At 49.8% G+C, this 12447-nt stretch overlaps 5 protein-coding genes across 5 annotated transcripts; 3 read left to right on the top strand and 2 right to left on the bottom strand.

Moving 5' to 3' along the window:
* Positions 1–88: 88 nt before the first annotated feature.
* N7484_000860 (ferric reductase family protein) lies at positions 89–2670 on the top strand (the record flags this gene model as incomplete). Its single annotated transcript, XM_057111280.1, has 6 exons — positions 89–561; positions 620–958; positions 1014–1243; positions 1303–1355; positions 1410–1531; positions 1581–2670. The coding sequence occupies 6 exons, from the start codon at positions 89–91 to the stop codon at positions 2668–2670; spliced, it is 2307 nt and encodes a 768-aa protein (XP_056976017.1).
* A 637-nt stretch (positions 2671–3307) lies between these two features.
* N7484_000861 (intradiol ring-cleavage dioxygenase) lies at positions 3308–4330 on the bottom strand (the record flags this gene model as incomplete). Its single annotated transcript, XM_057111281.1, has 1 exon — positions 3308–4330. One exon carries the CDS (start codon positions 4328–4330, stop codon positions 3308–3310), a length of 1023 nt encoding a protein of 340 aa, XP_056976018.1.
* Positions 4331–5324: 994 nt separating this feature from the next.
* Positions 5325–7439, top strand: N7484_000862 (transcriptional regulator family TF; the record flags this gene model as incomplete). Its single annotated transcript, XM_057111282.1, has 5 exons — positions 5325–5393; positions 5458–5561; positions 5627–6332; positions 6386–7113; positions 7184–7439. 5 exons carry the CDS (start codon positions 5325–5327, stop codon positions 7437–7439), a joined length of 1863 nt encoding a protein of 620 aa, XP_056976019.1.
* Positions 7440–8056: 617 nt separating this feature from the next.
* Positions 8057–9562, bottom strand: N7484_000863 (mannitol dehydrogenase family protein; the record flags this gene model as incomplete). The annotated part of the gene is made up of 1 exon (XM_057111283.1): positions 8057–9562. The coding sequence occupies one exon, from the start codon at positions 9560–9562 to the stop codon at positions 8057–8059; it is 1506 nt and encodes a 501-aa protein (XP_056976020.1).
* Positions 9563–11120: 1558 nt separating this feature from the next.
* Positions 11121–12295, top strand: N7484_000864 (S-adenosylmethionine-dependent methyltransferase; the record flags this gene model as incomplete). The annotated part of the gene is made up of 3 exons (XM_057111284.1): positions 11121–11154; positions 11226–11483; positions 11544–12295. The coding sequence occupies 3 exons, from the start codon at positions 11121–11123 to the stop codon at positions 12293–12295; spliced, it is 1044 nt and encodes a 347-aa protein (XP_056976021.1).
* Positions 12296–12447: the final 152 nt, after the last annotated feature.

Raw genomic sequence — 12447 nt, forward strand, 5'->3', positions numbered from 1 at the left:
TGTCTGACCAGGTTACGATCATCCGCTCCGCCTTTTTCTCTTCGTTCACTTCGCTCTCCAGATCAGCACCTGGTTCTGAAACGCAGCCATGTTGCGTCTCGGATGGCTACTGGTCATCCTGAGCGCCAGGTGCGCTTGGGGTGACTTCTTGCCTATAGATGAGCGTTGTGTGACGGCCATTTACTCGGCCTACAACTACATTTCCTTTGCGGGGGAACCGGCCACCGGGATGTGGGATACCCGGTGCCAGAATCCCCTTAAGGTCACATCCATATATGCCGCTTCCGAAATATACTGTCGCGATGTGGATCGGGCGGCCGGTCTTGCGCAGCTGGCTAGTGAATGTGAGGAGTTCGGCCATCGCGAGTTGCTCCCGAGGGAGGCTGTCGCGGAAAATCTGAATGAAGATGTGATCCGCAATTTACGGACGGTGAGCTATTTGGAAATGTCTTGGGATGAAGTGGCGGATGAACCGATCATGATATCCGCATCATTTTTCAACCGGATGCACAACACTATCGATTCCTGGCAGTTTGAGACCTGGTCCCACCATGCATTTGGGTGAGTATTATGACGGAATTATTTTGGAGCCAATAAACTCTTGCTTACACTTGATTAGTTATATCGGGTACGCGTACTGGGGTGTATTGATCTTACTGGGAATGTGCTATCGTTTATGCCGTTGGGCCATTCATCATCGAAAACCTCGGATGCAACGCGGAGTCGAATCGCAGACATACCCGCTGCTCAATAGATGGCGGGCTATTCCCTTGGTCGGACACACTATACATTGGCTGCAGACACATCTGATCGTGTCAGCTCCACTCGCCTCACGAGGCCGAGAGATGCTTCTATGTACATTCTCAAACCGAGCAGAGGCCCTTGCCGTAGGCGGATTCTGGATCCTTAGTATCGTGTTGAGCCTGGTCGGATACCGGACATTTGAGGGGAATATCTAGTATGAACTGCCGAATTTCCTCGACCTCTGAATAGCATGTACTAACAAGATGCAGCTGGGCTGATGTCACGAGTCAAATCCTCCGGTATGCGGCGGATCGAACCGGCATCATGGCATTTGCCAATTTGCCCTTATTATGGCTCTTTGGCGGGCGTAACAATATCTTGATCTGGGCTACAGGCTGGAGCTTTGCAACGTATAACATATTCCATCGCCATGTAGCTCGTGTGGCGACTTTTCAGGCCCTGGCACACGCCGCTTTTTATCTAGTGATCTACTTCAGGGGTGAGTTGATGAATATTTGCTTTCCATGAGCGACTGCATGCTAAAGTGAAGCCATACAGCAAATAAAATGTGGAAAGTCTTTTACAAGACTTATATCCTTTGGGGAATTATAGTGAGACATTTAAACCAGATCGGATGAAGCCAAATTCAAGACTAATAATAATAGGCCGTCCTTGTGATGTTTTTCCTACTCTTAACATCGTTAGATCGACTTCGGTTTTCAAGCTACGAAATATTCTTGATCATACACATTGTGCTCTCGGGTTTTACTCTTGTCGGCTGTTTCTAGTGAGCCCCCTTGCATCCACTAATTTTTTTCCGCAGCTAACTCGGGCAGTCACACCACCATCTTTGAAGGGCATGAATACTGGCAATATCTATGGCCCTCCGTTGGAATCTGGGCTTTTGACCGATTCTTACGTATGGTTCGCTTATGCTATTGCAATATGCACGTTGGCATCACTGGAGGCAATCTGATCCGTACTTCCTCGAGTCAAATGACCTACGATGAGGAAACGGATGTAGTCAGGTTGGAAGTATCGCTTGCCACTCCCCTCATCCACCCCACACCTGGTGACTATTTCTTCCTGTACCAACCTTTTCGTTGGACTGGCTGGGAAAGTCACCCATTCACCGTCGGCGCCTGGTCATCTCATCTCAGGTCGATGTCATCATCGTCCAAAATGTTGAGAAAATCGAGCGAATCCTTGAGTGTCTCTCAAATGCCTCTGTTGCCCAGTGGATCACAGGGCCGGGAAGATCTGATGCCCACAGAGGAACCCAGTACAGGCAGCAATATACCTCGTTTAAAAGCGATTTTTTGGATCCGACCATATGATGGCTGGACCCGACATCTGCGCCAGCAATGCCTCCGCGCAAAGTCTCAGCCCGTCAACACGACCATCCTCCTCGAAGGTCCATACGGACATCACTTCTCACTTTGGAAATACGAATCCGTATTGATCATTGTGGGGGGCACAGGAATCGCATCAGCAGTGCCATACCTCCAAGATCATCTGCGACGATCAGGACACGACTGGGAAGAGGGATCCGAGGAAAAGACCCGCATCCGAGACATCGAACTGATCTGGACAGCAAAGCAGGTTCCCTTTCTCAAGGATGTAGCTAGCAGGGAGCTGAAACCCCTCCTACTCCGCGAAGACTTCCAAGCTTCTTTCTATACCACTGGATCCTCTACTATATCCTCGGAGGATGTTACTGACCTCGGGTATGAGATTACCCCAGGGAGGCCCCACTTGCAGTCGCTCATTATGAGCCGAGCATGCGATGCCTCCTCTGCTGAAATATCACTGGCCGTTTTGGCATGCGGTCCCGTCGGAATGGCTGATGAGGCTCGAGCCGCTGCTCACCTCGCTATGCGACAAGGGTACCGGATCAAGTATGTAGAAGAGTCATTTGCATGGTAGACGTGCTGCATAATTTGATATTAGTGATTAGATGTATTATGAGCACCTTAGAAACGAATTTGCATGAATTGTCTTCAGACTTTTTAGCCCGTGCCAGTCGGGGCTATCTTATTTTGTTCCGATTTCCGGCTGAAGATTTAAAGTGTAATATAACGGTAGGCTAAATTCGATGATTGGAATTCTGGCGTATAATTGCTTGATGCCCGGACAAACTTGATCTCGATTGCACGGAGAAGGAAGTTGCTCAAGGTTTCGGCTCTATGAGTGTATTTTCTCCCTTGCTAGGATCAGGGCTGAAATATAACATGGACCAGAAATCTCCATTTACCTACAGATGCGACAAACAGAACAAGACTAGACATATCGATATGCTTCTTTCTTGGGGGTTTGTAATATTTCAAACCTCGTAAACATCTGGTTCATTGAGCTGTATCAAACTTAATGACAACATCATAAAGGGCATAGGATAGAAGAAAGAAAATAAAATACGTGGATTCGGGTGCTCTCTACCCTTAGGACATTTGGTTTGCGCTTATAATTACAAAATAAACATCTTATGTTGTATCAAAACACCCAACGCGAAACACACATATTTATCCCGCCATTCTGAAAAAGACGCATGTAACTGCTAGGTACCTTAGGTGCTGACACCGCCCTTGGAGGTAAGGTAGGCCGCATAAGTAGCGTCCGAATCGTAACTCGCAGAAACATTGACACCTAGGGTAACCCAGCCGAAAACACCGTCCTCGATAGAGTCTCCAAGCAGGGCATACTCAAAGAAAGGATCAGAGGCTGAGTCCTCAGTCTCATCCTCGACAACGTGGTCGTTGATATTCTTGGTAATAGCGACAGTGCTAGTGTTGTATGGGTAGGTAGCCTCAACCTGGCTGATCAGATCCTGGTCAAAAAAGAGCTGACCAACGTGTGAAATGTGACCACCAGTAATGGTGTTGTTAGGAAGAACGTGGGCATTGGTATGTCCAATGACATGGATGTGAGTAGCACGACCAGAGTAATGACCGGGGAAAACAGTTTTGAACTGGGCCACACCTTCCGAGTCAGTCTTCTGGATGCCGCGGAGGAAGGTCTTGTCGAGGTTGGAGGCGTCATTGCCATTGCCATTCATAGAGCTTTGGACACCCGAGTAGACACCAGTCGAGTTGCAGCTCCAAACATCCCAATACAGAGCCTCAATGGGCTCGCACGTGTTGATGTCGATGAACTGACCGTCCATGATAAGAGGGACTCCCGCCTGACCGTCGGAGACATCCTTGCGCATGAGCTCACCCTTAACCCAGAAAGGCCCAACCTCACCCTCGGGGGCGAGGATACAGACAGGGTTTTGCGAGAAGAGCTCTGACTCGGAGGTGGAAGAAGTCACACTGAGAGAAGATTTGTGATTTGTACCAACGGTCTTGTTGGTGTCACGCGTTTGCAAAATATGTTTCTTGTTGGCTTCAAAGATGGCGGCGCGGCGAGCACGAGCACGATCATTGATCCCGCGCTTCTCCAGGTGATCCGCACATAGGTCCAGGGAGCGACGGGCACCGTTCAGGAAGTCTCGCTTGGCCATAGATGAATACGAGTTAGGCTCGTGGACTCCAGGGTGAGCCATGGCCAGGGTGCTCAGGGCAAGAGCGGTGAACTTGGTAAAGTGCATAATGGCGGTAATTGGAAATCCGGAAGGCCAAAAGGTCTTGAGGTGTGTTTGAATTCGAGTTGAGCTGCTGAACAGGAAGATCAACTGGGAGCAATTGGCTCATATTTATAGTCCTTGGACACCCATTTCCTAACATATTGCTCTGGGATTGTTTATCCCGGCTTGTATCAGAATCACTGACACGTCAGCATTAGCGTCACCCATATAGTGATTTGAAAGACACAAATTCCCTTCGTGGGTTTGTAGTAAGTACCAAGAGCTACCATACTAGAAGGAGAAGGACCTATCGACACAAATGACGACGCAAGATCTTCGGTGGGGTGTGATTGGCGAATCACGCCGTTGCCATTGAACACCAGATGGATTAGTAGGAGAATAATTGCGTCTAGATCATGTTCTCCTTTCGTACCTGCTTCTGAACCCCCCATTGATCTGCAGCCAAGGTTTCCAGAGTGGGGGTAAAGACCTCCGAGCCAAGCAAAAGCCCATAACAGTTGCCAAGACTTCTTGGAAATGATAGCTAGAGTCGATAGGAAGCGAAAGGTATTTTACAATGGCGTCCAAGGTCGTTTATTCGATTGCAGGACAGATAAGAGGCAAACTTCTCAGCCAGAGCAACGTACCAGTATAGTTTACAGATGTATGAATTGCCAAGGGTCTCTGGGATTGGTGTTAAGAATTACGCGGCCTTGAGATGCATTCCCCGTACAGAATCAGGGATACCGCAGAAGCCTGAGGATCTGTGGAGATGGTTAGTAAAACGTAAATCATCTGTCGAGGATTGACAGCATCGATGTAGATCTTCTCCAAAGCTCGGAGGACCAACCCCGCTGACTCAGCCATGATCCTTGGCGCGACGCTTGGCATTCGGGATTCGCGACACTGAGGCAAGTACCGGGCAGGTGTGGAGAACTCGGCCATTGCCCCAAGGCAAAGCGGGGCCGCGCACTAACTAGCTTGCAGATTATGATTACCCAGTATCGACGTGTTCTCCATGGAGACTTCTTCGGTTGCACGTGGTTCCAAAACCAGAAAAGCCTGTGATCTATGTCGCGTTCGAAAGGTATTGATGGTCTGCCATCCATAACGCAGAAAACGTCACTGATGGCTTTCGGGTTGTCACTTAGATTCGCTGTGATCGGGCTCAACCTGCCTGTGAGAATTGTCATCTGGCAGGACTACCTTGTATATTCACGCCTCCACTCAACCAGGAGCGAAAAGACCTCCGACAGTAAGTATCTCGTATGCACGATTTGGCCCTCAATTTTTTCTCATTTTCAATTTCAACTGGTGCAGGGAACTCGCCGATACACAGGCGCGGGTGCGAGAGCTCGAAGATGCTTTAAATCTTGCAACTCAAAGTTCTTCTCATGAAAATTCTTCTCAGTTGACAGCATCCACTTTGTCTGGCAGAGGTGTTGATCCTGCATCTACAAGCCAGATACCCTTCACAAGCTCCGTCATCCCTGACACCCGCTCCCTGGAGGCCGCCGTAGCAACATTCAAATGGCACATTGCCAATTGCGGGCTTGGGAGTCCTCTTTCAAGTGCAAGAGCAGCCTTTAGCTCATCAGTTCACCAACAGACTGGCCACAAGTTTGACTTGGATGAACTTCTATTTGAAGTGGCCCACTCGTTTGAGGCTCAGGGGTTCAGATCCAACAAGAGACTGACAACTTCTCAATGGCCGCCGCGGCACCTCGTGCAAAGCTGCATTGATTACTATGCAAAAAGTGGATTATATTCTATGTTTCCTTTTGCGGACGTGGAAGCGTTGCAAATTCTCCTCAATGCGGATGTATTGAGTCGTCCACAAGCGACCCGTGCTGCTAATATTGCCTGCTTGGCTGCCTTCACTGCCAATATTGCTCAGATGCACCGCCATGAACCAAGTCTAGCCAATGCTGATCCAGACTCTTACGCCCAAGCAGCTCTCGGGCTTATCCCTGCGATTCTGATGGAGACACCCGATCTCAGGACCTTAGAGGCCGTGATCATGTTAGTAAGTCCGGTACTTTCCCCAGGCTATGTGACTTGCTTCTAACGATTTCCAAGGCCATATACATTGCCCCAATTGGCCAGACGCAGTCAATAGATCTATTGTTGGGAATTGCTATACAGACAGTCTATAGCCTAGGTGGGCACCGGATACAAGCCACCCCCGGAACCCCCAGTCGGTCTCAGGAGAACCAGCACCTGCGGGCGTTGTTCTGGCTTTGCTATGGCATGGATAGCGAATTATGCATCCGCAAAGGCCAGCCTCAGTTGATCAATGAAGCTCACTGTGACATGGACTTACCTGTCAACTACGCTTTGAAGTCGAAGGAACATCACTTTTATTGGAAGCCCTTGTCATCGAAAGAGCTTCTCTATCCATCGGATCTGCGATTGAACTTGATCAAAACAAGGATACAAACCATGCTGTATTCCGAGAAGAATGCCCCCAACTCTGAAGCAAGACGACTCCAGCTTATCCGCGAATTGGATAACGAATTGAGCAAATTGCGATCGGAGTTCCCGGTGGAATGCCGTCCTGACCTATTTGCCACCGAGGGTGCCCCGAATTATTTGTTCCACGATCTCAGCATCCGCGGCGTCAGCATTCATCTGGAGTATTACTACTGCCTAGGCAAAATCCACGGATCTAACAACTCTTACAACATCCCCGTCTCGAATTCTGGACCACCACTGCTGTCCAGCACAGAGATTACTTATGAGGCAGCGCGGTGCACCTTGATCTATATTGGTCGAGTACGACATTACATTAATTATCATACATTCTGGTAAGTGCACGCTCTGGATGTTCTTACTTTTCAAATAGCATTCGCTCAAAACTTTCCTCTTGGTCCATAGGATACATGCCCACTTCTTGCTCACTGCTGTCATCACACTCTTTCGGTTCCTGATCACGGCCCCTACAGCCCCAACCTTTGCTCGAGACCTTCGAATCATAGACGACACCGCCCAGATCTTTGCTCAGTTTACAGTATCTGATGACCCTGAGAGAAATTGTTTCCCACCATTTTATATCACCTATCATTTTGTCAAAAGGTTGTCCTTTTTGGCTCATGAATCACAAATTAGATCCATGACGGAACGAAGGTGCTGAAGGGAAGATGAAATGGCGGAAAATTCCAAGTCATATAAATATCAATCACACCGTGGCATGGCACAAGATCCATCCAGTGCACCACAAGACAGGTACCCATTTTCAGGGGTATACTAAGTAAGACCCGTCAGCAGCTATTATCGTCAACATTGTAAAATTGAATGGAGATCAGGATGACCGCACGTCTCCTGGTAATGCTGCAACAAAGGTCAAACGAGGTGCTATGGGAAGGGGTGGAAGGCAGAGTGGGGAAATATCAAATCTAGATGCCGCAAGGGGCTGTGTTGGAAAATGCTTCATGCAGGCACTGATCGTATCTTCTTATCTTTATCCGGAAGAAAGTAAAACGTATCGAACGTCTAACATCCAGTCAATGGATTGAAATTAGGTCTTGCAAGTGGAAACTATCTCATGAAAAGGGCATCACCAAAGTTGAACGTGAATAGGAAATAATGAATTTTGTGTATCTATCCTACGTTGGAATCATCAATGTCTATCAGGCTAAATCGTGCTTTTCGCCTAAATCACTCTCAAGTCGTACCACGTGCCAAGATATTAAAAAGCATAAAGTTCGCTCGCAAATGTAAATGTACCGTGAACAGCCCCAGTCGAGATTCTTAATCAATGTACTTGGGAAGGGTGTTCATGATCCCATCCCGGTCAATAAGTTCCATAGCGGTCGTCATCTCGTCAATGAACCGCTTGTCATTACGAAGATCGTCACCGAATAGGTTCTTGATGCTCAGCAACTCGGCCGGTTTGGTGCCACCAGCGCGAGCCTTAGCCTGGAGCTCATCGCGCATGGGATCCACGATCTCGAAGGGCTTGCCACTGTCGTCAACGCCCTTGAGGTAGTGGAACCATGAAGCTGCAACGAAGCACAGGCGCCGGAAGGGGGCGGTATCCCAGATGGCCTCCGCGATCGAGGGCATGATAAACTGGGGGATCTTGCCAGATGCATTAAGGCAGACGCGGGGCAGCTGATCCATGATAGTGGGGTTGGAAAAGCGCTCCATGAGCGTGTTGCAATATTCATCAATGTTCACGCCGGGGATGTCAGGCAAATGGGGCTTGACCTCATCCTGCATCATTTGCCACACAAAGCGACGGAAGATAGGGTTCTCCATAACTTCGTGAACATACTTAAAGCCGGCAAGCTGACCTGGGTAACCGATAGCGGAGTGGCTACCGTTCAGCAGGCGCAACTTATGCTTTTCGAACTCCTCAACTTTGTGGACATTGGTGACTAGCTGGACACCGACTTTGTCGAATGGTGGGCGACCATCGCAGAAATGATCCTCAATCACCCACTGCGTGAAGGGCTCTGTGACGACGGGCCATCCATCCTGAATACCGAAATCATCGGCGAGGGCCGTTTTATCGGTATCTGATGTCTGGGGTGTGATCCGGTCGACCATGGCATTGGGGAAGTGGCCTTCCTTGTTGATCCAGTCCGCAAGTGAAGGGTCACGTAGGCGCGCAAATGATGTAAGCATGTGGCGTGTGATGGCACCGTTCTTCTGCATGTTATCGCACGACATGACGGTGAAGGGCTTCAGACCAGCCTCGCGGCGACGGGCCATGGCAGCGTAAAGGAAACCAAAGGTTGTACGAGGGGCTTTCTCATTGGCCGGGTCAAGATCGAACTGGATATCAGGGTGCTCGCGTTGGAGCTCGTGGGTGTTCTCATTGTAGTAGTACCCGCTTTCGGTGATGGTGAGGGAAACAATATGGGTATCTGGATGGGCCATCTTCGCGATAACAGCCTCGCGGTTATCGGGGGCGAAGAGGTATGAGTTGATACTACCCACAACATGCGCAAAGCTGCCCTGGGCAGATCGCTCAATGAGGGTGTAAAGGTGGTCCTGCGAACCTAGAACATCTCGCATGCCAGCGTCGAAGGGTTGCAGACCAACACCACAGATTGCCCAGTCAGTCACACCCTGCTGCATCAAGAGGTCGACATAGTAAGCCAGGTGTGCGCGGTGGAAACCGCCGACGCCAACGTGGACAATTCCCTCTTTCACAGCGCCACCGCGGGCGTAGGTGGGAACCTTGACTTGAGCTTCGCCTGCCGCAGCAATCTGCGGGAGATTCTGGTTGTTAAGCTTTAAGGGAGGCATGATTAAATGAATTGATTGAGAAGAAGCAAATTGGAAGGAGAAGGTGGGAATAAAAGAAGAGAAAAAAGGAGTCTGGCTGACGAAATGAGCTGTAGGTCACCGCCACTGCACAGAACCGGAAAGTGTCCAGCGAGTGATCTTACATCATAAAGTGGGGAACTATCCGGGGCGTTGTGGAGTAATCGGGATGGATTAGACCTCTCAGGTTGATTGCAGAACCAAATCCAGGTCAACATGTTTGTAAACAGGGCAACTATCGATCGATCCGGTGGATCATGGAACGTGCGCGACGTCTCCGGCAACTTAATTGCTTCGCGACCGTTTGCCTCACGATCACATGATGTGGAAAAAAACTTTGAGAGCACCTGACCCGTGGATACAGATCACGGACTGTGTACCTGGGACCTACACTGGCGTATACTGAGTCTTGAGATTTCAATAAACACTAGCTAATTGTGGTTTTCTGCTAGGTCCTGTCGACAGCTCGGGTGGTCAACCCAACCCCGCTCTCCAAAGAAAAGAGATCATGCTTCTTTCTAGAAGTGGTACCTTCCTGAGAGTGGTATAATCCTCAATTTGCCCCTCTATTCAATTTGCTGTACCCCGGGACATCCACGCCAACGTACCAAATCTCCAGCTAAGCCAAAGTAGACCCGGACGGGCATTCCAGCCCCTTCAGAATCGTCTACCATCACATTGGTCGGGTTCAGATCATTATGCGCCCAACCGAGTGAATGCAGATGGTGGCAGGCGGAATCCAGGACGTTCAGAGATTGAGTGTTCTCAAGAATCCTTATTTTTGCTTAATATAGTTCTCCAAGCTATGGGAATAGCGGTCAAGCACCATTCCGGTCATGTGGCTTCGCCGGAAGCGGCAACCATAGTACCAGATGAAATTACAATGCGGAGGTTCAGATAGGAATTCCATTGTACGACTCTCTTCCAGCAATACTTTGGCGCGCAGTCGTGTCACAATGTACCTTTTGAACTCATCGTACTGACCAAGCCGAGGTCGCTTTGTGAAGGCCTGGGCGTATCAGCTTTTTGAAGTTGGGAGGGGCAATTCCGACAATTTCTCGCTATCGGGAATGGGCTTGAGCGGCCCATTCACCTAAGAGGAAGGGAATCTTATCTTTGCAATTAGGTAGATCGCGATAGTAAATGACGTCGAGTTGATGACCGTCAACGTTTTGTGCTTGCATTTTTCATGGTCCAAGTCATCCACCCCCGAGACATAGGCAACAGCAGCCCAGCTGGTAATCTACGGTATCATGATAAAATCAAATGAGAGATGTTAACTAGACGAAACTAGACGAAACAAACATTCAGTGAGAGATGTTCTGTGTACACAAGCCAAGGTTCAATCTGATTGGTTCCTCTGCAGATATCGGCTCTTGTGATGCCTGGGATCTCAGGCAGAAGGGTATCCGCGGCACCGGAGCCAACCTTTCCTATTTGGGAATTTTCTTTTTCTCGTGGCGTTGAAGAGGCGTGTCCGCCGAAAGGATCCCGATTTCTCTCCATTTTCAAGAGAGTCTCCAATCTACAAGGTGTAACCATGATTAGTGCTACAGAGGATGAGCCTATCCACGGTGAGTCCGACAATCCACAATTGAGCCACTTAGATAGTGAAACTGATAAGAAATGTGTCCCCCTTGCATAGTGCTCGACTTACCCCAGATCTACGAAAAACCCTCGGGCACTGATCTCATCAAGACCTTGGCCCTGTTAACCCTGCAGCCTAAAGCCTTTGGAACCAGCCCCGAGGCAGTCAAGGGCCCTGCTGTGCACCCGGCGGGGGTGAATCGTTATCTCACTCAGATCATTTCCAGCCCGCTATCATGGCTCGACACCGATGAACTGCGAGAGGCAGTGTGGGATGCTGCGGCGGCTCGCCTGAGCGAGCGCTCTGGCCGTGCTGGTAAGTCCTGTGGGGTATTTAAATGGCATCTGCGAGGCTGACCAGTCACCTCTTCATTAGCCATGCCGGCCATGTCGCGAGTTTTCTCGGTCCCCAGATCCTCCGGCGACGATTACTCTATTACCTTGCACGAGCCATCCCTCACAGCAGATAATCTGGGCATGAAGACCTGGGTTTCTTCATACCTCCTCTCTCGCCGACTCCATAGTATCCTCGAAGGCCCCCCGGACCTTGTACCATCGGGCCCTACGGATCCCCTCACGCGCGACCTGGTACAAAAGCCGATTCGGGCTCTTGAACTTGGTTCTGGAACAGGATTGGTCGGCCTTTCCTTCGCAGCCCTTCAAGGGAAATCCGCAACGGTGCACCTGACCGATCTACCCGAAATTGTACCGAACATTGCACACAATAGCGCTCTGAACATCGAGCTTCTCAATACGACCGGGGCGGAGGTAACAACTGGTGTGTTGGACTGGTCCATTGTTCCCGCGCCGCAACCCACAGCGAAGGAGCGATACGACGTGATCCTCGTCGCGGACCCCTTGTATTCGCCAAGTCACCCCGAATGGCTTGTCCAGACGATTGGATCGTGGCTCGGACGGGGACTCGGTGCACGAGTATTGGCAGAGATGCCACTGCGCACTCCGTATCTCCCCCAGGTGCGCGAATTCCGCCAGCGGATGGCAGACCTTGGACTGGCGGTGGTCGAGGAAGGTGAAGAGTTCGGATATGATGACTGGGAGGGTGCTGATGGCGATGTGCTGGCAGTAAAGTGCTGGTGGTCGATCTGGGGATGGAGCGAGAAGGTATGACCGCGACGGCCAGATCAGGCTCAGTCGTAGTGGTGCAATATAACGAATAGACGATACACGATAGACCTGCTAGAGGTTAGACCTAGATCATGAATACACGCAGTCAAGATTAATGGTTTCGATGTCGAAATCAACATTCACGGTTGAGGTTA

The sequence above is a fragment of the Penicillium longicatenatum genome, assembly GCF_028827895.1.
Source record: "Penicillium longicatenatum strain IBT 33135 chromosome Unknown contig_1_segment0_segment0, whole genome shotgun sequence".
NCBI lineage: Eukaryota > Fungi > Ascomycota > Eurotiomycetes > Eurotiales > Aspergillaceae > Penicillium > Penicillium longicatenatum.